This window comes from Arachis duranensis, chromosome 3 (genome assembly GCF_000817695.3).
Source record: "Arachis duranensis cultivar V14167 chromosome 3, aradu.V14167.gnm2.J7QH, whole genome shotgun sequence".
NCBI classification, from domain to species: domain Eukaryota; kingdom Viridiplantae; phylum Streptophyta; class Magnoliopsida; order Fabales; family Fabaceae; genus Arachis; species Arachis duranensis.
This window is the reverse complement of record NC_029774.3, coordinates 43249466-43277221: the sequence shown is the minus strand read 5'-3', so window position 1 is coordinate 43277221 and position 27756 is coordinate 43249466. Positions and strand designations below refer to the sequence as shown.

General features: G+C 32.2%; 1 protein-coding gene across 1 annotated transcript; it reads right to left on the bottom strand.

The window, feature by feature from the left end:
- Nucleotides 1–11214: 11214 nt before the first annotated feature.
- LOC107479057 (probable leucine-rich repeat receptor-like protein kinase At1g35710) lies at nt 11215–19582 on the bottom strand. Its single transcript, XM_016099202.1, has 2 exons — nt 19313–19582; nt 11215–11505 (listed from the first exon to the last, which is right to left on the bottom strand). Exons 1-2 carry the CDS (start codon nt 19580–19582, stop codon nt 11215–11217), a joined length of 561 nt encoding a protein of 186 aa, XP_015954688.1.
- Between the last annotated feature and the right edge of the window lie 8174 nt (nt 19583–27756).

Here is a 27756-nt window from a genome sequence, read left to right as displayed (position 1 = left end):
TCCTAAAAACAATGCCAAAAAGCGTATAAATTATCCGCTCATCAAAAACATACGTCTTGAGTTTGATTTCTTCATAAAAGAATTATTTTACGATTTAAAATCACTTAAGAAAAGATGTTCTAAGGTCGAATTTATATATAAAAAGGGCTTATGTTTTGACTTGGATTTAAGGATTTCATTCAGAGGAGCTTTACTAATTTATAAGAAATGGGACTTTGATTGAATGATGTCGTTTTGAGATATTTTGAAAAAAAATTGAAAGAATTGGTTTCAAGAATGAAATTGAGATTGGTTTTGGATTCGAATTCGGGTCAGAACTTCTGATTTCCATGACTTGATTTTGATTTGGTTTAGAAACTTCCTTTGAATAATTCAAATTAAGAAAAAAAAACAATGATTTTTAAGAATCTTTACCAAATTTAAGAAAATGAGATCGGTTGTTTTTCCTTAAAGTCTTGAGACTTTGGTGTAGATTTTAATTAATAATTTTTTATTTTAAAATGATTAAGCGGATGGTTTGAAAATGAATAATTTTGGGTCTTTTAGAAGAGATTTTGAATTTGGCTGGGTTTTGAAGTTGTATGGAAGTTTTGGAAAGATGTTGCGGAAAGTGGCTCTGTTTTGAAAAGAAAATTGATTTAAGAAAAGTGATTCTTGGCAAGATGTGAACTGAATACGTTTGTTAATTAAAAGTAAATAGATCAAGAATGATTTGTGAAGTAGGATTTTGAGCCTGATTGATTGTGGATTGACGGGGAAAAAATCGTCGGTAAAGAATTTCACAGAAATAAGCGCGTTGAAAGTATAGTTCTAAACCGACAATCCAACCTCAATCAAATTTAATATGTTTGTCATTTAAGCAAACCAAATAAAATTAACCGAAGTATTAAACCTCGGGTTGTCTCTCAAGAAATTGCAGGGAAGTGTTTTTACTATTGGTTATGGAAAAGTATCTTTTTTGGGTTTTTTTTGAAATAAGGAACAAGGAAATATAAATTTGCAAGAAGAATAAACTAATAATTAAGTTAGCTCTTAGCAAGGAAAAGAAAATTAGAAATCCTATCCTAATTATCATTATCAATTGTGATGGTAATTGCATTTTGCTTTCACTTAGTTAACCTCTAACAATGAAGGTAAGTCAAGTGAGCAAAATCAACTTAGGTTCACAAGTCCTAATCAAAGACTAGATTTAGTGAAGCTTAAGCCAACTAGCAAATCTCAATTACCAATCAACAAAAGACTTTTGATAACTCAAGAGTCTCTAAATAATCAATCCAAGTTAAGAAACATAAAAATCCAAATTAAAATCCTCCCAAGCATTTTATCAAACACTTGGAAGGTACAAAATAAAAACATGAAAAACTAACAAAGGAATGTAAAATCCAAGACTAATAATTGCAAGGAATCAATAATAACAAATGGAGAGAGAAGCAATAAATATGAAATACCTCAAATTGCATTAAAAAAGAAATTGAATCTAACATGGAGAATTCATAAACTAAATTGGAAAAAGAGAGAAATCAACAAGAGGAATAGATGAACTAAAGTACTAGAATAAATAAAAGTAGAAGAAAAACTAAATTAAAGGAATATTGAACCTGAATTTGAGAAGGAATTAAAAGAGAAACCCTAAAACCTAGAGAGAGGAGAGAGTATCTCTCTAAAAAACTACATCTAAACCTAAAATTATGCGAATGAGAATTGAATGATCCATTCTCCTACTCTGCAACCTCTAATATGTGTTTTTGGGCTTGGAACTGGGCCAAAAACAGCTCAGAAATCACCCCAGCAATTTCTGATACGTCCAGCACGTGGCTCTGTCACGCGTACGCGTGATCCACGCATGCTCATTACCTAACTGCATGGAAACTATGGCAAATTGCATATCATTTTAAAGTCTCCGATGTTAGCTTTCCAACGCAACTAGAACCGCCTCATTCAGACCTCTGTAGCTCAAGTTATGGCCGATTTAGTACGAAGAGGTCAGGGTTAAAAGCTTAGCAATTCCTTCAATTTCTTGTATTCCTTCCACTTTTGCATGCTTCCTTTCCATCCTTTAAGCCATTCCTACCCTATAAACCCTAAAATCACTTAACACACATATCAAGGTATCGAATGGTAATAAGAAAGGATTAAAATTAGCGAATTTAGGGCCAAAGAAGCATGTTTTCAATCATAGCACAAAATTAGGAAGGAAAACGTAAGACATGCGAATTCAATAAATAAGTGTGAGAATAATGGATAAAATCTACTAAATTAAGCACAAGATAAACCGTAAAATAGCGGTTTATCATGGATATTATTGAGATTGTTGGTAAGTCGCTATGCGCCTCGAGCAAGGGTTGTGGTAATCTCCCGCTTGTCGAGGTAGCGGTGCCGGCGTAGGGGACGAGGCAGTCTACTGCCTACGTTGAGATGTGAGGGTCGAAGCTGGGGTCCCCACTCATATTTCTCTCTGGTTGCAAGGTGGTAGGGCACTAACCCACAAAATTATGTGGTATCCAGAGGAAGGTGGTATGACACTCTCCATCGGAACATTACCCTCTGATAGGAGAAGGTGGTAGGACACTCACCCCTCAAAATTATTCCTCCTAAGTATGCACAACAGAGAGACTAATCCGGAAGTTGTTGACCGGATTTTGTGTCAGAATTGGCACTATAACCGACAAGTGATATCACCGTCAATAGGATAGGCACTCATCATATGCATCTATGTTACATTGTTTGGGTATGCATATTGTAATTGGTTTGCCTATGTGAATAATTATGTCTAGTTGATAATTGCTATACTTGATGTAACTGCTTTGATTGTGCTTGAACCTCTTTACTTGTGTTTGTGACTGAAATTATTTAGATTGTGGTGATTTGGATGTTGATTGAGTTGTTTGGGTCTGATGCCATGTTTGATTATGTGATAGGCTTGAGGCCGTGATTGGTTTTTGTTTGAGGTCTAGTTCTGTATGAAAAATCAAACTGGTTCAGCATAGACTTAATGAACCTATGCTTGGAACAGGTTGGTCATTCATACTGTTTAGGAAAACTTTTAAGATTTTACAAGAAAGGAAAAAGGGTTTTGGATTTTGAGGAATTAACCAAGTTCTCTTTAAAAAGTATTTTTAGATTTTTGAAAGTAAACCTCTGTTGTTTTTGAAATGACACATAAGACGAGTAATGATCACTGTACTTTAGAAACAGTTTATATTACGTATGTTATTATAGTAATTCTATAACCCTATAGTGAGAACCAGTGAGGACGATGTTCTCATTCTCGTACAGGTTTTCTCTTTTCAGGATATGGACGAAGAAGTTATGAAGACTTTATCTCTAGTTTAGTTTTACGATATTTTTATATTATTTTAGATGTTATATTTTTCGTCGCCCCTTATCTTTACTAATTTTGTAAGAGGGATATGAATTATGTGTGTGTGTGTTTTAAAAGATTATGCGGTTTTAAGTTTTAAATAGGCTCCTATTTTAGTATTAAATATTATTAGAGTTGTTGTAATATCTAAGCTATCAGAGTGGCGCAGCCAGAAGCGTGACATTCTGATAGTAAAAGTGTTACACATAAGTTCTTCTGTAATTAAATTTAACTAATTTTTTTTATATTTTTAATTCAATTTTTTATTAGAATTTATTTATCTTATGTTTTAAAAATGTATGTTATATTTATAAATTAAAAAAATTATTGAAAATATAAGAATTTTAAATTTTTAATATATTTATTTTATTTTTATTCAATAAAAATATTTAAAATTTTTTGTTAATAATAAATTTATTATATCTCTTTAAAATATATGTTAGCTAAACCCTTTTTATTATTAATTTTTAAATTATTAAATTAATTTAGTTAAATTTAATTATTAAAATAATTTAGTCATATAATATCATTGTTGTTGAGTTCAGAAAATATCTGACATTCTTAATGATGATAAATATTTAATTGAAATATCATTGGTTGAGTGCATTAATTTTATATTCCAAGTGCTTTAGAAAAGTCTTGATAGATTCTGATTTTCAATTAGCAAATATCAAACAAATAAACATTTATATATTCTTTCCATAACAAAAATGCAACAAAAAGAAAAGATTCCATGAGTTTAGATTCGATATCAAAAAAGGAAGATTCACTCTTAAATATTAATCTTCATTATATAGTTAGCAATCCTCCAAGAATAAATTTAAAGAAATGGAAGCAATCAATGATCTCAATTAGCAATCTATAATTCAAGCAAAACAACAAATGATTGATATATATGTTAGCACAAATAATTTCATGATTCAGATCATTTATATTAAATTACCAACGTTATATATTATAGTGCAAAAGCAAACTTATACTCAGGACGAATCTATTATAGTGCAAAAGCAAATGCCCCTATTAAAATTTTATAGAGTTATATATAGTATATGAGATAAAAATTTATTTGTCTCCATTCAATAAATAAATTTGACCCCATTATAAAATAAATAAATTTGACCCCATTATAAATTTTTTCAATCTATTTCTATTTTCATAATAATGTATAGAAAAAAGATTTCACTATTTTATAATAATTTTATATTAATTATAAAAATAATTAAATAATAATAAAAAAATTATTAAAAATTAAGTCAGTGATTTAAAATTTAAGTACTAAAAACATAATTTTTGTATGTTATCTAAAATTTTAATTTTTTGTTGTTGTTTTTTTTTACTTTCTATCTTCTAATAAGACTCATTAATTTTATTTTTTAATTTCTTTTGATTCAATTAAAGATTTATTTTTATTTTTTTATATTTTTAATTCATTCAATTATTTTATATTTTATTTTGTAATTATATTATTGTATATTTTTTTATTACATGGTTGAATATTATTGAATAATAAGATTTATTAGTAATTTAAATTTTAAAATATAGTAATATTAACTACCAACAAAGAATAGTTAAAATGAAAAGTAACATTTAAATATACGGATATCTATTAATTTCTTTTTTTGAAGTTAATTCTAGTTTTTTTAGTAATAATGACATCAATTAAAAAAAATTAATTATGAATATTATAATAATTATATTTTATAATAATAAAATATAATTATAAAATTATTGTCATCTTATACATATTTTACCTCCACTAATAAAATTTTCTGGATCCGTCACTGCATATACTCATAAAAGTGATTAAAGAGTTGTTTCAGTCATCTTCAACCAAAACTTTTTGTATTCCTGATAAGACTGAATTATAACTCCACTAATAGAAAAAAGAACGACGAAGGCGGTTTTGATGTGTTGGGAACCGAAACTCTTAAGTCACTATTTATATTTGAGCGTATTACTCATTAAATCCTAAAGTACAAATAAAATAGTATCTCTGATTTTATTCTCATTTAATTCTAAATCAAAAATAATAATAACTCATTCAATTTAATATTTATATTTATGATAATAAATAAGATCATTGTTATATAAATCATTTATTATGAAATAGATTAATTTATAATTATAATTAATATATATATTATCTATAAATAAGTTAAAAAATTAACAATTTCCTTATAATATATACCAGCAACATCAGATCATATATTCATGGTAAGCTATTGCACATTGCAATCAAGTCAAATAAGAAAGTTATTCATATTCAAAGTCAATAGCTATCTCCTTGATGAGTGGACCAGCTAATAATACATCAAATAAAAAAAAATAATTCCTACACATTAAGCTGCCTATATACGAAGGAATCATTAAAGGAAGAAGGCAACTATTTTGACACATTGAAAGATAGAAGCTTTGTTGATTTTATTCTTCTTTGTTATTGAGTGCGTTCTAATTTTTTTATTGTCAAGAATTAAATTCATATTGAGAAATACAAAAAGTAAAAAGAGTTAGTTCATACAAAAGTTATTCTATATATTTATTTGAGTGATTGATTTCAAAAGTGTATTGAGATTAAAGTACACTTGATTCTCCTTATATAAATTAAGTTAACACTTAGAGATTATTAAATTTGGGTTAGTTCATTTAAGTATGTTATAAAATTGTGAGTCTCTTAGAATTAATGATTGTAATTATTTTTTATTATAGTAAAATTAAATTCTATCATAGTTCATGGTAAAAACTGGATATAGATTTTATTGTACTTAGAGACTGAATCAGTATATATCATTGTATTATCTATTTTTTTATCTTTATTATTACATATTTAATAGGAGACAAAACTAAAATAATCTCCTAATTTTATCAGTTTTACTATATGAATTGTAAAGTGATTATTACTTATTTTTATCTTGATTCAACTCCATTCTAAAATCACTAAAAAAATCTTACTATTATATAATTTGCATAATTTGAAAGCTTAGATATTCATGTTACATTAAATTTGATGTGTTGTATTTTTATGGTATTATTTTTTTAAAGAGTACCGCTAGGAAAACAATGAGATATGTATATAATATATACAATGAGCTGTTTATTAGGCCCAATTAATATTAATAGAAAGAATTAATTAATTAATAACCCTAATCCTATTATGGCTGTTTAGTTTAACATATCACCCAATTTTTCATATTTACACTTTTTTCCCAAATCACTCAACCCTTTTGTTTCGGCGTTTTTTCCCACCCCCACCCCCCAAAACCCAAACACTCCCAATCTTTGCACACACCTAAACCCTTTTGCAACCGAGGAAGGGCACCCATCAACCCATTAATCTTCATCGTTGGCATCAAGGACGGCGCCCTCTTGGTCCTGAACATCCCGCCGTCTCTGCAACGGAGTCGTTGGGCGCGACGCCGCCGACCAGGAACGCAATCAAGGAGCGCTCACCCACGAACCGATCAGCATCAGAGTTCTCATCGTGTGGGTGCTTTCCTCTCCTATCAACGGAGCAGCCGACTCGGGAAAAAACACCCACCTGCTCGTCAACACACCGTTCACCGGAAACACAAAGAACATCATCTCTAGAAGAATCATAACCATCCAATGTAAGTGGATTTTGTTGTTCATTTTTGGATTGGTAATAGCTGTTGCATGTTTGAAAGTAAATATATTTTGTTGATTAAATCACTGATGACCCATGGTGAAAAAGCAGTGGTTGCTGTTTATTATCGCAGAGACTGTGGAGTAAGTAGTTAGTTTATGATCTTGATATGCTTGTTGATTTAATTTTAGCGCGGAAAAGGTCAGAAATGTTTGGGATCGTGTTTATATAGCAGTCAAATTTAAATCTTTTTTGTCCCTTTTTGTGTGGACCATGTGCATGCAACGTGACATATACAGGCTGACCATTGTTGAAAATGGGTTGATATTTGTTGGATGGTTACTTAATAGTATGTTGGATGGTTACTTTAATAGTATATTGGATGGTTATTCTTCAAATTTTTTTCTAGTGTCGTCAATTTCTAATTATTGATGTGTTCTTATTGCCACTGCAACCAAAGAATTAGCTGAAACTGTTGTAATTGGTTTGTAATAAAGTTAAAGTAATTTTCATAACAGGCCTGGACCGTTAGATTTTTAAACCCGGATGACAAAATTGCATTTAAGACACTCTAACAAGGTATTATATGCTGTATGGATCTAAGGAAAGGTTTGATGCACTTGAGGTGCAACTTGTGTGGTGTGCTGTTGTTATAGCTTTTTATCTCATTTATAGATGGTGACAAAGGGAAAATTGTGAGGTTTGATCTTTGTATGAAATATGCTATAATCTTTGTGTCCAATATTTTCCTAAATGAACTCATTTTCTGTTATTTGTTTTAATTAAAGCAAGATATTTATACCTTTGTGTAGATGATGATGAATCAACCCATCATTAATGTGGATGTTAAGACTAAAATGGTAGAAAACATGAAAGAAGCGTGATGAACTTGAATTGGGCTGAACTGAAGTGATTACTATTCAACAAACTTAATTAGTAAACAATTTTTTTTTATAAAAGTAAAGCTAATACTACCATTTCTTTGTTGGATTGGTGGAATTTTACCAGATTGAATTATGCACAAGATTGTCCCAAGCATCTAAGTCAGCAGGATTTTGTATTCTACTATACTTCTGCTACCCAAGATTTTCTTTATATGAAAAATGCTATAATCTTGGTGTCCAATATTTTCTTATTTGTCTGGATACATAAGTATGATATTGTCGTGCCATATTTTCTTATTTCTTATTTCCATTGCTACTAGCTATACATGCACTGAATCTAGCTGACGTGTTTGATTGTTCATAATGAAGAACTCCGTTGTTGTAATGTCATTGTGTTGGAACTTGTAGAATAAATTGTTATTATAGATGGTTGCAATAAATTTAGCATGTTCTTGGATGTTTGGTTTCTTTTGAAATTATTCAGTTGTTTTTGCTTAAGATATGAGTATCATAACTGCATACCCATATTATAATTCTATGTTTTCAATAATATTAGGCACTGAACTTGAACCCCAACAACAATTTGACACATCCAACAAGTTAATCAAATCCTTAAAACAACATAATTTTACTCCTGATTTGGTGAATGGCGGGAAAGCTATACCTGATGAAGAGACTCTACTTTTTGGCTTTATGTAACTATGAAACTAACATTAAATGGGGTCAAGAGGTAATAAAGATTAAGAATATCTGTGTTTTTTTCTATTAACACAGTGCCTATTAGTGTGCTTATTCCTTATTGCATATTGAATTCTTGTATGGTACTGTATGTGAAGATGTTTACACTGGATTCATGCTGAATTGCAATGGTTGAAATTCATTTTTTTGTGATCCAGCTAAGCCACAGTTCCTTCGAAACAGTATAACTAACCTGAATGAATTGCTAATTCAAGGAATAAGATAGGGTTCTGGTTTGCTTGACATTGGTTGAAGCAAGTTCTGGCCTCTTATATATGGATTTTAATCAAGAATGTAATAATTGAATAAAAGTTCTTAATTTATTAGATGTTTATTATCAACTAAAGTGGATATTCATTTTACTATGTATGTAGATGGTTCGTTTATTTGAAAAGTCGATGTTTATTTTATTTATAATATTGATCTTTTTCTTGATTTATTGAATTTTGCATGTACATGCTCCACTAGTTTCTTTTGTTAAATGGTTTTAGAGTAATGGACAAAATTTGGATTAGACTTAGTTTTATGTTTTCTTGAATTGAAGTTTGGTTTGAGTTAGGCTATTTAAACATGGTGCACGGATGAAAGTTTGGTTAATTTGTTAGATGTTTATTATCAACTAAAGTGGATGTTCATTTTACTATGTATACATATGTTCATTTTATTTTGTGTTGAAATTGAGTTTCACTTAGTTATGCTTTTTTTTATTGGTTATAGTGAAAGTAATTATTTAGTTAATCACTTAGTTGTGCTTTTTTTAAGTTAAGATTTTTTTTCATAGATTGTTGATTATCTTCTAAAGCTTGGTGTTGATGAATTCTTGTTACACAATAGTAATTAATATGCATGCCTAAAAATTGAGCTGTGTTTCTGTTTTTCAATGCACATCGACTATTGCACGGGTTACAAAATTGAAGAGCAAGGAAGAGTAAGAAGGATCATAGGTACAATCTCTGGCATCCAAAAATGTTGGAGAAAGATTACAAGTAGAGAGCTTCTGACAAGCTTCCTTAAGTTAGCCTTGAAGAGCTTAATACTATCATCATGTTGCAACATTTCTTGAAAATTCTTCTTATGTTAACACACTTTTAAATATTGATGACTAACTGTTGGCTTTCTAATATTTCTCTAAACTATAAATTATATATCTCGTGTAAATGTTATGTAATAAAAAAATTCTTTTAGTTTCAAATTAAGACTTTATTTGTTTTAAAGTTAATATCAATGGTTAGAAGAATCGTATTTTAATCTATAATTTCCAAACCATAAAACAAAAGAAACACGCGGAGAATTCGGATGCAAAAATCAGAAAATTAAGTAAAGGACAAATGGTATACTCAAAATAAACATCCATTCTAAAATAAAAGGAACAATTCACATACACAGTAAAATGAACATCTGCATTAATTGATAAGAAACAACAAAACAATTGATCAAAAATATCACTCGTGCATCATGTTTAAATGGCATAACTAAAATTCAGCTTGAATTCAATCAAATTAAACTAAATCTAATTCAACCCACATAATAAAAAAACTTGCAGGGCATGTGCAAACAAAATACAGGAAATCAAGTAAAGGACAAATAATATACTGAAAATAACCATCTACTTTAGAATGGAAAGAACCATCTATAATTATAGTAAAATGAACATCCAACTTAGTTTAAATGGCTAAAGAAAAATACAATCTAGTATTTGTTTTACAAATCTAAATGTCACATAACCCTGTTATAACTTAATTACTTATATCTAACTGCAACAACTCCAAGCATACTTGAACTCAGTGAATGGTACACTAAATCCAATTTTATAATATGACTAAGTTTTGTCTTATCAGTTTCTAGCTCAGTCACATCCGTCACGTCCACGACCTGCAATCGAACATAAACAAAAAACTAACCAAAGGAATTAAGTGACGTATGGTACTACGACATAAATATCAGCAATATAAACCACCAAGAAAATGACTAACTTAAACAGGATTAACCGTGTTAGTAAAATTTTAGTTTATAATAGACACCATGTTCACAATATTTTTTAACAAATTCTTCTAATCAGGCAACATTATATTGAATTCAATTCAAGTCAAATAAACATCCAAATTAGAATGAAGATAACTATCGACTTACCTAGTAAAATGAACATCCAACCTATATTAAAACTACTTTACACTGAGAGTGCATCAAAATTAAATTCTAGAACATATATCTATGCTTTCCTTAATGAAAAAGAACCATTGGAACTCCAAGCTATAGAAACAAAAACAGAAAATGGATATATACAAAATACTATTCTCTCTAGAACTATGCCAACCGTAACAGATGTGTGCTTGGATTTTGATGTACTTTGGCACCGAGTTCTATTGCAAGGCAACTTTACATTTGCAGTTTCTGGGATATCTCTAGATAGACCATTAACTCCTGCCCCATAGGGTTCAGGTCTATTGGGGTTGACATGATCCGAATCATTGCAAGCTCTCAAGGATGAAAAACCCAACTCCACATAATCCCGCATTTGATTCATACACAAATCCATATTCTAGTCTCTTAAGAGCTTCATTAAAGTAAAGAAAGAAAATAAGCATACTTTAGAGATAAATAAAAACAATTTAACAAGGAAAATAATAGCACTAACAAATTAAGATAACCATCAGCAAATCATTGTTACCAGGAGCTACATTCCCAGAGAGCGTATTGTTGTGAACATCTAGAACTTGTAGTGAAGTAACATCAGCTAGTCTAGAGGGAATGGAACCAAATAGCTGATTAGAGCTCAAATCTAGTCTCATCAACATTCCCAAATCACCAAGACTAGCAGGGATTGCACTCGTTAACTCATTCGATTGCAAAGCAAGAACACTAAGCTTTTTCAAATCACCAAGCTGTGTAGGTATGCTTCCTGTCAACTGATTGTAACAAAGCTGCAAAATTACAAAGCAGAAAAAACATATGCAAGATAAGCACACTCCCAAGTTTGAATCACCAACAGAGAGCTATTATAATGCTTCATGAGAATAGAATTTAAGTCAAATGCTGGCCATACATAAGAATTAAACATACAGATTTCATTTAGGCATTTCATCGAGCATATGGTGTGCATCATGTGTAAACAGAGCATTCAGTTCAATGGAAGCAGCAATCAACCCATAAAATTCAGCCAGCAAACACATTCAATCTAGCAACAGATATTAACTAGTCCTAAGCCTAATCTATATGCAGAAACCAGAATTAAAAGCAATGAAATAAATAAAATAGAAAGAACCGGGAACAAGGAAAGGGATGGAACCTACGTTGATGAAGGAGAGAAAGAAGAACGGGGGCAGTGATAGTGTCGCAGCAGCACAGAACTTAGCCGCTGCTGGATTGCACCGGGGTGTTGCTCGCCGGAGCTGGTAGGCGCGAACAGGGGCATGGGGCAGCGAACAAGGCAAGGAGAAATGGGGGAAAGAGGAAAGAAAGAGAAGAGAGAGAGGGTGGGCGACGGTGGTTGGTTGGCTGGGGGGTGATGGTTGGGGTGATCTGGGTTGAGAAAATGAAGAAGAGAGATAAGAGTTGGTTAGAGAAGAAACGATGGAGAGAAAGGAGGTAATGGCAGATTGAGAGAGGGATTTATTGTTTTGATTCTATAACTGAGGGTAATCCTAATTTAATTCAAATTTCAAATTAGAAAGAATCCAAAATTAAATAATTACCTATAATTTAATTTTAATTACAATTAAACCCCATTGTACATATTGTACAATAAAACTATTGTCTCCTCATACTTTTTCTTTTTTAAAACATAAACTAAAAATTATATTTTAAAACAGTATCACACTTTTTAAAAAGCTTTTGATTTCGGCCTTTCAGGCTAAGTTATAAGCTAAATAACTCAAGAAGATACTTGTCCGATTTGTGGTTCTTCTTTAGAGTCTTTGCTCTACATCTTTTGTGACCATAGAGTTGCAAAAAATATGTGAAAGAACATTGATGCTTTATTGAATTTCGGTATATTCTTTAGTCAATTCTTCTTTTCTTTGTTTTTAAAAAAACTTATCAACTCAATCCCATTACCAAGGCATTCTTTGGCCTTGTTGTTTATTTACATCTTATATTTTTTTTTGGTATCATTGTAACAAGCATATTTTTTAGAGGAACAATACAGTAGATGAAGGTAAGATCTATGATTTGGCTGTGTACTTAGTTAAAGAGTATAACTCAGTATATGAGGAGATAGCTCAGGTAAGGAGAAAGGTTGGGTGCTTTGCTGAAAAATAAATTCATTGAATCCCCCCAAACTCTCTCCTCATTAAGCTGAATTCCAATGACTCTATTACAAAGGACGGTTGGGCTGCTTGCAGAGGTCTATTAAGAGACCATGAAGATAAGCTTTAAGCTTGTCATAATGTAAATTTAGGTAACTGTAGCAGAGTTCTAGAGTATTCTATTGAGTTTGGAGTTGGCTCTAAATCTTGGGTACATGAATGTTTGTATGAAAGTAGACTTTAAAATAGCAAGAAGTCTCTTCAAGAAATAATGAAATTACATTCTACAAAAGTGTTAATTTTGGCTATTAAAAAATGTTGAATAGACTACGTAATTGAAACATCTATCATGAATTTCGAGAAACAAATGCTTGTACAGATAGATTGACATGGCAAAGATATAAGCTTTAGTTGAGATGTCATTTTTTTTATTTTTTCATATATTTCTTTAAGTTTTCATACAAATTTTATTGGAACTGCATTTTTTAAAATAATTTCTATCTAGTTTTCTTTAGACTTTATGTCCCAGTGTCTATAAAAAAAACAAAAATTAATAAAGTAAATTAACAATAAGAGTTAAAGTGAATACTTTTTAACTTTTAAAAGAACAAAATCAAAAAGGATTTTTTAATAGGAATAAAGTTAAAAATCAAGTATTTTATAGGAGATAAAATACTTATTTAAGAAATAAAATAATGTCATATATAACATTGTATAAATAGATATTTTTATTTAAGATAAAAGAATAATATCTCAAATTAGATTTTATCTTAATTTTTTTGACAATCAATTAATTAGTTTCTCCAATGTTTTACTCTTTAAAACAAAATGCTCCAACTTTTCAATAATTCTAAAGGGAGCTTATACGTCACACAATATAAAAGTTAAAAAAATTTATATGTTCATTTTATTTTTTTTTATAATGTATTCTATATCAAATTTATGAAAGAATTGTTATTAAAGAATAGAGCTTTTAAAAAAGAAAAAAAAGTAACCCTTACCAAAGAGTGTAGTATCATTATTCAAAAGAAACTATCACTGAAACTAAAAGATTTCATAGTTTTTTAATTTTCTGTATTATTGGAGATGCCACCATTAAAAAGACAATTTGTGATTTATGGGTTAGCATTAATCTAATGCCCTTATACATGGTAAAGATGTTACATATTGAAAAAGTGAAATCCACAAGAATCTTACTACAACTAGCCCACCAATCAATGAAGTTCCCACGTAGGATAATGAAAAACACATTGGTCAAGGTCGAAAATTTTTTTTTTCAGCAGATTTTGTGATTCTTAACATGGAAGAAGATAAGGACGCCTCTATCATCTTAGAAGTTCATTCTTAGCCATTGAATAAACACTCATAAATGTCCAAAAAGGTGAACTAATACTAAAGGTACATGACGAACAAGTAATTTTTAATGTCTTCAAAGCTATGCAACACTCTAGTGAGTCTGAAAGTTGTATGAAAGTTGATATCATTGACTCTTTAGTTCAAGAAATTGTGGAAAAGGAGCTTTGAAAACCCTCTTCAACTCATGGATTCCGAAACGGACGAAGAAAAAAAGCCGGAGGATACATATCTAATGAAGGATGGCATTGGAAGAAGATGCTATGGAATAATTCAACTCCCAATCTAAAAGATTCAACGTCAAGTTAGTGACGTTAAAAGAGTACTTGTTAGAAGACAATCCAACCGCGATTAGTATTTTTATCTTTTATCTTTTAAACATTCCATAATTGCATCTTTCTTCTACTCCTTTTTCATTCTCTTGCAATGCTATCACATTAGTTTATGTTATTTTTCAAGGTTTTTCAAGTCTTCTTTATTTTGATTCAAAGAAAAGTGGGTAAGTGTGAAGCCTGGAGCCCATGGAGGAAGTTAGGCTCCTTCAAAGAATGAAAGAAAGTGGTGTCCAGCTCTATGACTTGGAGCCCGACCCCAAAACAAGGGCATGCTCCCAGGGCACAAAAATTTAACTTGGAGCCCGGCTCCCACTCCTCATGCCTGGCACCTTAGGTGCTTTTGTTGGGCAATGCCCAACTCCAAGGACTTAATGCCCAACGTCAAGCATTTGTGAAAGCATGAATCTCTTAAAAATATTTGAATTCAATTTTTCTTTTAACTTTCTTATTTTCTGAGTCTTTAGAAAAAGTTTGTCTTTAAAAAGATTTTTTCACATGCATAATTACTGTGTCTTTGTTTTATTCATTGCCTCCATAAATTATTTTATCCGAAGAAATTCATTGTCAAGCATGCATGATCTATCATATCAAGATTCATTCTATTATTCACATGCGTTGAAAGTTAGCACATTGTGTTTGCATCTTTTTTATTTTCAACTTTCAATAGTGAAGACATTGGCGATTAATTAAGTTTAGAGAAATTAGATTGCCAAGATATTGAAATTTAATTATAAATAATTTGTTATGAAAAGATTTCTGCATGAATCAAAATTTTGAAAACGCAATTGTTATTCTTCTTAAAAGAATTTAACATCTCCGAAGCTTTTAATATTTTTTCTATTTTGATTTCTTTCCAATTTTTTAATTCTTCTCCCCTTTACACTAAAATCTTAAATCACCGTAGTATTACTTGATACGATTTGGTACACTTGCCAATAGTACGAATGTATCAATTTTGGCTCATCAACAACTAACGCTAATGGTAAGTCTCACTTAGGACTCTAATTTCTTAAGATTCATGCATTTTGAAAATGTACATTTTTTAGCCCAAGACAAGAAGGTATTGCAATTATTTATTCATAATAATATAATGTTATGATCCTTTCAACTCGAAATTTATTTGTGGCATAGACTATGTTATTTTTTTATTTTAATTTTAAATATAATACTCAAGAAAACTATATATCCATCCAAACAAGAATGTCTTCGGCATGTTATAAGATGAGATGCATGAAAGGCACTAAATTATGTAAGATAATAACATAGCGAAAATAACATAAATATTTATATACTAAGATGAGATGCATGATAGTAAGTTGGGTGTTTTAGTATTGGTATTGGTATTTGTATTTTGATATTATTCTTTAAGGGTTCATTTATTTAACATAGCTTGAAGATTTGGAGATTTTTAATTTAATTCTTAACTACTGTCATGATTTTTAGGATAAGGAAATAGAGTGAGACAATGGCTTGGCTCATAAGAAGAAATTTAGTTTAGTCAGATCTGTATCACTCTTCATATGGCTACAAGCTATATAGAGGGTTAGTATATAATTTTATCAATTTTATCACTCTTCGTATGGCTACAAGCTATATGGAGGGCTAGTATATAATTTTATATTAATCTGATTAATTCTGTTTTAACTCATATTTTTACATCTTCATTTAAACTCAATTTGTCACCCTTATCAATGATGCACAAAATTAGAACTTGCGTAACTTTACTGGCAAGTGCACTGGGTTGTCCAAGTAATACCTTAGGTAAGTGAGGGTCGATCCCACGAGGATTGTTGGATTGAGTAAGCAATAGTTATCTTGCTGGACTTAGTTAGGCGAAATAGAGAGTTGTTGTTGTTGTAGGTGCATAAAACAAGAAAGTAAAGAAAAGCAATTAAAGATTGTTGAAGAGATAATATATGGAAGCAGTTAAGGTCTAAGAGATTTTATCTTTCCGGATTAATATTTCTTACTAACTACTTTAATAATGAATGATTCATTCTATGGCAAATTGTAAGTGATTAAACCCTATTTTTCTAGCGATTTAATCTCCTCCAATCCTACTAAAAATGCCACAGACAAGGTCAGATCTTTCGGATCAGAGGGTGAAGTTCAGAAAACAAGTTTAGCGCCACAGAAACCTCAATTTACCCAAAGCTAACTGGATTATATGTCACATATCTAATTAGCCCAGATAGATTGTGTAAAACCCGGTCAAACCGTAATTAATTAAATAATAAATTAAATAGGAGTGAATATGGTTAGAAAATCTAGCAATTAGAATTTGATCATTTAAATATGATATTTGGACTCAGTGAATTTTTCTGAGTCAGAAAACATAGTTTTCTGAATAAAAATGTGCACTGGAAATTTGACCGGCAGTATTGGCTGCGATTTGTCCGGTACTGTGGTTGAAAAAATTAATTAGAAGTGAATAATTTTAAAAAATAAGAATTTATAATTTGGGAAGTTAGAAGTACTTAAAATATGATTTAAAGCTCTAATCTTAAAGATTTTGGCCCAAAATTGGGCCAACAGACTAAAACAAGTGAACCGGGCCCAAGACCCAACATATATAAACATTAGTATGACCATTGCAGCTCATTTACCCTAGAGAATAAGAGAGAGGGCGCTGAAATGGAGAGGAGAGGAAGAAGAGAGAAAATCCTAACTCCATCAAACTTTAAATCACCATAACTTTTGATCGGAACTTCGATTGACGAGCCATTTGCGGCCACTCAATGCTCTTCTCATCCTCTTCGATTCTATCTAGTTATTGTGGTGATTATTCCATTCATATTTGACCATTTTTTGAAATTCCCCACTATTACGCATTTTTTAGTAGTTAGTGTTAAATCTTGTGATTTTAGTTGTTTAGGAATACTTTAACATGGATTTTAAGTGGGTTCTATCCTTATTTCATATGGGATAAGGTAAAAAGTGTTCAAACCCTTGTGATTTATCATTTTCACGAACCCTAGGTTGATTGTAAGTGTGAAATTGGTTATGTTAGAGTATTGGTTGATTTTGGTGCATAATTGGGAGGTTGGTGTTGCTTGTGGATCTTTGGTGAGGCTTGGAGCTAAGAGTTGGTGGAGACTTCCAAGAAAAAGCTCAATTATTTTGGCTACAAGAGGTACGGTTTAAGTTTCATTTAAATACCGTGTGGTGTGATGAGAATTCCTAAGCTAGATGCCCCTAGGATTAAATTTGGATTGTGTAAATAGTTGGTACTAATATGCATAGTTGATATGTATTGTAAATTAATGATTGGGTTGAGAATTGTGTGAATTTGTATGTTTGGTGTGTTGAGAATTTGATGAATTGGATAATGAATATTGGTTTGTGGAATATGCATTTAAAATTGTGAATTTTGGCCAGAGGCAGTGAATCTTGGGCCGGAGGCCGGAAAGAGGTAAGAAAGATAAGTTAATGTGTGTATTGTGTGATGATATAAGAGATTGGATGGATTTTAGATATTGAATGTGTGAATAATTGGTTTGATTATTGAATAATAAGGTTTGAGGAATTGAGGTGTGGAATTTGATAGTTTTGGGTGAAATTGTGTAGATGAGGTAGGTTTGGTTTTGGTTCAGTATAATTATATGAATGTGGTTAGGTTGTGGTCATTTGGATAAGTGGAAATGAATTTGGCTTGTGAACATTGGAAACATTGGTGATTTCTATTTTTGGGTAAAAAGTGATTTTTGACCAACTTCAGTGGTTCGTAACTTGGTCCTTAAAGTTAGGAATTCTTCAAAATTGAATTTTTATGAAAGCTCATTCAACAATCTTTCCAACGGTTCTAGAATGGTTGAAAAAGGAATTTTGTAGAAGAAGTTATGTGTGTCGGAAGTTTGGGGTTTGAAAATGTAATCCTGCAACTTTTTAACTTAGTAAAATTTTTGGTAAAACGTACTCCGACGAGCGCGCATGGTTGACGTACACGCATCACTCACGATTTTTACTCTCTCACACATGCGCTTGGCCGACGCATATGCGTCGCTGTATTGATGCAGGTTTCCAGTGGAAAATCTAGAGAGTTGTGCTGGTACTGTGCTGGTTTTGTGCGAGGAGCACAAAACGCACCCACGCTTATGCGTGACTAACGCGCAAGCCTCACACTACCTCTCTGCTTTCCATGCGTGCGCATGGGCGATGCTCACGTGTCACTCTACTTTTCCGCCTCCCACGTGTGCGTGTGGGCAATGCGCACGCGTGACCCCGTTTTCAGCAAAAATTTATTGTTGAGTTGTTAAAGATGAATTTCAGATTTCTAAGCCTCCATTTTCATCCTTTAAGTCCCAAATTTTTATGATATGCTTAGTAATGAAAAGGAGCTAGGATATGTAGTAACTTGTGGATGAAGTAAAGTGAGAATCAATGATGAATGATGAGTAATGATGATTGTATGAGTTGTCGAGGATGATGGTGGAAGTGCTGTGTATAATATAAGCCGGATGGCTATGATAAGAATCGAATTATGGCTGAGTATGTATATATATATATGCTTAATGATTAAATATGGTAAATAGATAATGATGGAAAATGTTGAATGTGATGTGTGACCCTGGGTAGTAGGCAGTGGTGTTGTCCACTTGCTCCGGGTATGAGATGGGGAAGGATGATTTCGATAAATGAGTTTAATTATGGAGTTTTGAATGAATGTATGTTTGAGATGCCTGGGTAGTAGCAAGGGTTGTGGTTCATCCCACTTTCTCCAGGTCAAAGATTGTGATGCCTGGATAGTAGCGGCAGTAGTGGTGACTCCACTCGCTCCAGGTTGAGTTTTTAAACACCTGCCTGGGTAGATGCAGTGGCATCGATCCACTTGCTTCGGGATATGGTGAGACACCTGCCTGTGTAGATGCAGTGGCATTGATTTCATTGCTCCGGGTTTGGTTTGCAACTCCTGGGGTAGATGCAGTGGTTAACCTCCACTTGCTCCCAGTCGAGGTTGATTTGTGATTTGTGAAATTATCCAAGTTTCGGATTTCCTTGGGTAGATGCAGTGGGTCGACTCCACTTGCTCCAGGTTGAGATCCGAGATTCTGTTGACCCCATGTCATAAGTGTGTCCGGACACTGTGAAATTTCCGTACGAGCTTGCCCCCAAGGATAAACACCAGTGAGGGTGTTATATGTTTATGTTTGAGAATTATTCGAGTAGGGGATGTACGACAGGGGGACAGTCCAATGGTTAGCTACCAGGACGTGTCGGGTTGGCTATATAACCGACAGATGATATCATCAGCCATAGGACAGGCATACATCATTTGCATATGTTTGAATTATTTGGGTTTGCCTAATTGTTTTGGATTGCTATATCATATATGCTATATTACTTGATTATGTGCTACTTGTTTTACTTGTACCTTATTGTGTATTACTTACCTGTATTACTTGTGTTTGTACAATTGAGAGGTCCCTCATGCTGATGTCAGTTGACGCTGAGGGCTGTTCTTGATGAGATGAGTTGATGATGTAATTGAATAATGGTGATGATTATTGAATGAGATAATTTGAGCTCCCTGGGTAGACACAGTGAAGTGATTTTACTGCTCCAGGTTGATAATGAGATAATTTGAGCTCTCTGGGTAGACGCAGTGAAGTGATTTCACTTGCTCCAGGTGAGGATATGAGATGATTCTAATTCTGGTTTGTTGGAGGGTGAGAAAGTTAGGAAGCATGAAAAATATGAATTATAATTAGCATTCCCTTATGACAGTTGCCTGTTTATGGATTAGCGAGAACATAGAGTGAATATTTGGTGAAAGGAAGTTTAGGATGCTTAGTGAGTTTTTATTACAATGCATTGTATTTATTTGGCACTTTTACCGTACTGGAAACCCATGGGTCGAGGGTTCTCATTCCGTATATATCTCTTGTTTTTCAGATATAGGTCCAGGTGCTCAGAAGTGAGCTGTGGTTCATCTGAGAGATGGCGAAGATCTTTATATTCTCCACTTTATATTTTGCTTTGAATCTCTCCACCTTTATTTTGAAAAGTTTATTTTATGTATTGAACTCTTTTGAACTTGCCTATAGAGGCTCTTATGCTTCTTTAGGAGAGATTAGGAGATACTGTTGTCAACTACTGTTATACTGTACCCTAGCCAGACTAAACTTCGCGGGTCGCGACTAGTGGCTATTTACTTATGTTATATATCTATATACTGTCCTTCTCTTATTCTCCTTTATGACTTTACCCTTATAACGCTTTCGACCTCACGCTTTATCTTCTAGCTGTTGATGCGTGAGTGATATGACTTCGCGAGTTTTATTTTTACTTTTTCAGGCTTTTCAATTAATACTCCTTTCAATTTTACTTATGACTATGTATTAAAAATCCCCCTTGAGAGTCGTACCACCTCATTGACTTGTGACTCGAGCAGAAGGATTTGAATATTAGGGTGTTACAGATTGCAGTTTAGGAGGAGTGTTTTCAAGCTGTAACTCAAGCAACCTTGGTCAGAGTATCACAGAAACTCATGTAGAAAAGGGAGATACCCAGTTCCATTTAGATGAAGAACGAAAACACACCTTAGAACTGAATCAAACATATATTAAAATAGAAAGTAATGATGTTAATCCATAGAAATAAACAGAGCTCCTAACCTTAACCAAGAGGTTTAGTTGCTCATGACTTACAGAGAAAACAAAAAGAAGAACCAAGGTAATTTGTCTGTAAACCTAAGTGATCTTGTCTTTAAATAGTAAATACTAACCCTAAAAGATGTTAATTTTAATTTAAAAGTTACAAGGATAAGATAAAATAAGCTAAGGAGTGCTAAAATTCACTTTGGGGCCCACTTGGTTATGTGCTTAGTTTGATGCTTGGCATTCAACTTAGGTTCTGGGTGTTGAACGCCCATAGGGGGCAATGCTTGCTGTCCTTGCTCCCTGGCTAGCGTTGAATGCTAGTTTTGGGCCTTCAACGCTGGGCTTTCTTCTCTTTGGGAATTAAATTCCAGGTGTGGACGTTTAACGCTAGTTTTGGTAGTGATTCTGGAAGAAAAGTATAGACTATCATATATCGTTGAAAAACTCTAGAAGTTAGCTTTCTAACTTTGTTGAGACTGTGTCAATTGAACCTTTATAGCTCAAGATATGCTCGTTGGAATGTACGGAGGTCAGGATTAACAACATCTGCTATCCTTTCTTCGTCTCTGAACAGGATTCTGCCAAATTCACCCAAAATTTATCTAAAATCATGAAAATAACACAAAAATTCAAAGTAGTATCCAAAGATGAATTTTTCACTAAAACATAATCAAACTTAATGAAATATAACAAAAAACACTCTAAAAATGACTGGAAAAAGGGTATAAGATGCTCACGCATCAATACTATGGAAATGTTGGCCCCATGTAATTCTGTTAGCAAAGTATTAGGTAGAGAAGGGAAAAAAATGGCTAATATCAGGAAGATTTGTTCTCCATAGTTAAATTTATTTTCTTCCTCTAAATATTTGAGGGATTGAATTTTTTATTTTAATATAATTAAAATACCAAATATATGGATACTAAGAATTGTGCACTTGATGAGTTGGGTGAAAGGACACTACACGAAATGTGTTGAGTTGGTCGATTAGGTGCTTGATTTAGTGAGGAAGGAAGTTGATAACTGTGACTGCTTTCATTGTGCATGATATTCTTTTTAGCTAGGTGAGGTGGTTTCTAAGTTATCTTTGTCATTTTAGTTTACTTTTTACTATTTATTCATGGTTTGGTTTGTTTTCGTAATTGTATAAATAATAATTTGTTTCTTTTTGCTGTTCATTATTTTTGTCTATTTTTCTTTGTTTTAAAAATGTAATTGAAGTTAAAGATTATATTACTAAGTATATATCTTTCAAAATATATACTTCATCATTTAAAAGTATTGACAAGAACTAAAAATAGTTATGGTTTAATTAAATTGAATTTTGATGAAGATGGAGTAGCTTATTTTTTGTTTGCAGCTTAAACATGTGATGCTCTGATGAGATGGTTTCATTATGATTTTAGGATTTGTATATTGAAAACTTTTAACACCTATGCATGATCACTTTTTTTTAGGTTTTATAATTTTTTTCTATTTTCCTCTAGCATCTAATTTGGGTCATAGCCAGCTCTCTTTTTACATCTCACGTAAATTTAAAGTTGATCATTATACAAACTTATATCTGCTCTTAAGGGATTCTAAATCTCTAGATGTTTTACTCTATAATTCTTTGAATTATCTTATTTTGCAATTGAATTTCAATCAACTGAATTTCAAGCTTATTCTACAACTTTTGTGTAATCTTCAATCTGCTTTCAATATATCTTTGAAATTTATATTGTTCTCTTTTGTGTGTGACATTATTTAGCAAATCATTGCTTTATGGAAAACCCCCTGAGACAAGTCATATTTCAAAGAGTCCAACGTATAATTATGTTGCAACTTTGACCATCACAACCATATCTTGATCTAACTTTATCTATATAAGAATACCTTTCAGCTACCTTTTTAGCAGTTATAAGAACTTTTGGATATTGTCTTACAACCACTTCATTTCTAGGACAACTAATATTGCAGTTGATTATGTTATGTTTGAGATGCTGATTTTGGTAACGATGGTTGGTAGATTGATTGATAGAAAACATTATCAAATATGAAGATAATTCAAAGGTTCCTATTGAATGGATTACTGAAGGGATAAAAAAGAGGTTGAATTTTTTTTCTTTCAAATCTTACTGTCTTTTATGGGATTAAGCTTTTGTTGCAAACTGCTACACCTTGATGTAAATGGATTTTTGTGATTTTGTGTTGAGTTCATGTGTCAGTGTGGTACTATGATCCTTTCCTGTTTTGGTCAATGCTTGATTCGGATTTGTTTTTAGATTATGTTCTCTTATTTTTATTATTTATTTATTTGCTTTATCTTTACTCTCATAATCTGTGCAAATAAGAAGGCAAACTATGATGTAAAGATTTCAGCAGTTGAAAGATCTCGACAGCCTGTGGTTAATCGGAGCCATCCTACCTTTGAAAGCAAAGAATTTAAAAAGGTATATCTGTTTTTTTTCTTTTCTATGTCATTGTGAATAAAAGATTACCATTTAGATATGATAAAAACATACATTAGTTTGTCTTCTAAAAAAAATTACCATTGTCTTATTTCCTGTAATTATATTTTAAGGTAAGAAAATCATTTTTCCTTTGTAACAATTTGGTTTCTGATCCAAAGCGAAAACATATATGATCTTGCAAGGCTCTATTTTCTATATGTCCTGAATTATATAGTTGATTATTGCATTACAGTAATATTGTTGTTCCCAAATGTAATACTTCCTTTGATTAGAGAAGCACCTTACTTTTTGGAGTAAGGATTATGACTTACGAGATATGAGCAATGGATTGAAAATCAATTTTTTGCTCTTTGTTTTTTCTTTAATAAAAAAATAAATAAATGAACAAAGCCAGAGATGAATAAGTTATGTTATTAGCAATATTGTTTTTATCAAGGCTCTGAAAATCTAATCGGTCATCGAACCACTTTAGTTATTGGTTCACTAATTTACTGATCCAACTAGTTCAACCGTAGTTTAACTGAAATAACCGTTCTATAATAAAATAATAAATAAAATATAAATAAACACACTAAGATTAACAAAAATGATCAAAATTTAACAAAATTTTCAAACAATTTTAGCAAGGTTAGCATAATAATTAATACGCTTTAATAAACATTAACAAACTATTCTAAAAATTAACAAGGATTAACAAGGTTACAGGCTTTCAGCACAACACAAACAAAAAGCAATATGGATAGTTTCTTCTTTGCTGTTTCTAGCAACATATGAAATGTACCATGGACATAAAATCAATGGATCCATAGTGTATATTGGTGCGCGAAATTAGAACTCGCACAACTTAACCGACAAGTGCACTGGGTCATCCAAGTAATACCTCAGGTGAGTGAGGGTCGATCCCATGAAGATTGTCAGACTGAGCAAGCAATGGTTATTCTGTTAGACTTAGTCAGGCAAACAATGAAGGTTGTTTGTAGGTGTAGAACGCATAAACAATAATAAGCAATTAAATAAAAAAAAGCAATAAAAGGGTTGGTGTAAAATAATGATGAGAAGACAGTTAAGGTCTCAGAGATGTTTATCTTTCCGGATTTAAAATGTCTTACCAACTATTTTAACAATAAATGATTTATTCTATGGCAAACCATAAGTGATCAAACCCTAATCTTTTAGTACTTTAATCTCCTTGAATCCTCATAAAACGCCACTCTCGTGGTTGCTCAATTCAAATCAGAGGGTGAAGTTCATAAAACCAGTTTAATGCCACAAAAACCCTAATTACCTAAAGCTAACAGGATTATATGTCATATATCCCAATTAGTTCATGTAATTAGCAATTTAGAAGAAGTATTTTCAAGCTGTAGTTCAGGAAATATAACTCTCTCGAGAATCACAAGAACTCATGTAGAAAAGGGTTATACTCTCATTCCACCCAGTTCATAAGATTAAGAATGAAAACAACACCTTAGAATTGAATCAACCATAAATTAAAATAGAAGAATAATAGTTCTAATACATAGAAATAAATAGATCTCCTAACCTTAACCAGGAAGTTTAGTTGCTCATAGCCTAGAGAGGGTGCTGCTAGCATTTTCCTTTATTGCTCTAAGCTTCTCCAAACTGCTCCGAATTTCACCTAAAACCACAAAAACACAAGAAAAACTCAAAGTAGCATCCAAAGGCAATTTTTGCACTAAATCAAGTAAAAGTAAATAAAATCTTGTTAAAAACAATATAAAAATAACTAGAAAAAGGGTATAAGATGCTCACGCATCACAACACTAAATTTAAATTGTTGCTTATCCTCAAGCAACCAAAATAATATAAGACCCAAGAAGAGAGAATGCTTAAGACTTTGAATTGTCAATGAAGCTTAGGTCTAGTTTCTGAATGGGGCTTTATGACACTCTATTTCTGAATAGGTTTGGCATCTCACTATCCTTTGAAACTCAGAAATATTGGCATTTTTCAGAACTAGAGCTCGAATGATATTATTGATTCTCTTTTTTAGGCTCTAATTGATTCTTGAAAACAACTTTTCTTTTTCTTGGTGCTTTGCACCTTTGAGCCTAGTCGTGACACTAAGTATTTTGTTTTCAAGCTTAACTTGATACATAAATGCCACAAGCACTTAACTGGGGAACTCTTTGAGTTCGAATTCTCTCTTTCTTTTTCTCCCAGACAGTGGCTCTTAGAGCCTTAGGCATACTCTGTAACAGAATGGGTCATGACTTTAAGTGTTCAGTCTCAAGGGTTACTTGACACTTTCACACCACAAAGCATATGGTTAGGAAAAACTACTCTTTTGAGTTTTAGATCAGTTTTGACCTTCGTAACCATTGATGCTCAAAGTATTGGACCTTTTTCTTTTTCTTTTGATTTTTCTTTTCTTTTCAATTCTTTTTGCTGTTTCTTTTGCTTCGAGAATCAATCTTTTTTTATATTTCAGAGAATCAATATTATTTTTCTAAATTCCTATTTCTCAAGAACCAATATACTCAACTCCAATATCAAATATGCACAGTTAATTCATACATTAAAAAATAGAAGTGAGGCCACCACATCAAAGTAAGCAGAATAACTCATAATATAACTCAAGATCTTATGCATTGTACTTCTTCTTTTTCAATAGAATTTTCTTTTTAAGCTTAATGTGTAGTGATGACAAGTCATCTTATGCTAGCTTTTCAAGCATTTTTCACTTGTTTCATTAGGTTTTATGCACTTTCTTGCATTATAAGTAAGTAATTTGGAGTGGATTTGCATGGTTATGTCAATTCAATCAACCATCATTTATTTGACACAAGATCATAAGGTTTAAGCTAGAATTAGTTGGTTTTTGAATGATTTATAAAACTTGTGAATTTGGTGATGCTTTGATTGGTTGTTTTGATTACTTGTAAGTGAAGAAATGGAAAAAGGAATCTTAGAGCACGCTTTGGATCTTAGGTCACGCTTTGAAAAGCGTGGCGATCATTCAAAGAAGTGTGGCACTCGACCAAGGCAAGGAGCATAGCGCTCATTAATTGAGCGCAACGCTCTCTAATTGAGCACTAGAGAAAATACTAAGGGAGCAAAGGCATGGCGCTACGTTGAGAGTGTTAACTGAGCGCTACAAGGAGGCACTCAAACATGTAGCACTCCGTTAACTTATTTCACTTTTTCATGGGTCTCAACAAAGAAAAGCAAGGAGCAAGCATTCAAATTGGGGCACCCAAGGTTCGAAATGGGGACAAGCGCATGAAAGAAAGGGCGCTACGTGAACTTAGGTCACTGAGTGCTATGCTTGGCAAAGAAATTGGCCAAGGTGGCTTCACCAAGGTTCGAAGAGGGAGCCTCACTCCAAGGCAAGAAGCGTTGCGTTGGAATCACTAACTGAGCGCTACACATAAGAAGGAAATTAGCCAAAAGGAGGCCACTAGAGCTCGAAGTGAAGACCAACTCAAAGGCAAAGGAGCGCTACGTTTCCTTACCAAACGGAGCGCTACGTTTCCTTACCAAACGGTGCGCTATGTCAAAAAGCTTGGCACGAGCCTGGGACGAGCTAAGTGAGTGCTACATTTGGTTACATAACTGAGCGCTCCACTGGAGGTGGTTCCTTAGTCCAATTTCAATCAAAAGCCAATTTGGATCCACTTCTTCACCAATTTGAAAAGCTCACTCTAAGTTCTGAAAATAAAAAATAGAAAGTGTATAAATAGGAGTTAGTTTGATTTGTAGAGGACCTTTTTGCTCACTTTTTAATTTTACTTTTAGCTTAGTTTCATTTTTAGTTTCATTGGAGCTCTGTAACTGAGATTGGATCTGAGTCTTGCTCTCTAGTTTTCATTTTACTTTCTTCTGTAACCTCTACTTTCTGTTTTAAATTTTGGATTGAGATTGAAGGAATTCTGTTTCAATTCTTGATCTAAAATTCATCTTTGTTCTTCTGCTGCATAATTCTGAGAATTTAGAAATTGGATTTGATTTTCATTTGTTGTGTCATTTACATTTCTTCTGCAATTTATTTTCTGTTTGATCAAGGGTGTAATTGAGATCTAGATCTGTGTTCTAATCTCATTGCTCCTCTTAGATCTTCAATTTTTCTTTTAGATTTCATAAATGAGCTGAGTTTTCTTTCTGTTTATTTCTTCAAGTAATTTTTCATTTCTGTTTAGATCTTCTGCAACTTCACTTCATCTTCTA

Excerpts from the sequence above, each read along its gene's own strand:
- LOC107479057 (XM_016099202.1), bottom strand. The coding sequence starts at position 19,582 with ATGACATGGGGTCAACAGAATCTCGGATCTCAACCTGGAGCAAGTGGA. Across the intron at positions 11,506-19,312 it reads CACTGCATCTACCCAGGCAG|CTTTGTTACAATCAGTTGAC; the intron begins GTGTTTAAAAAC and ends GTAATTTTGCAG.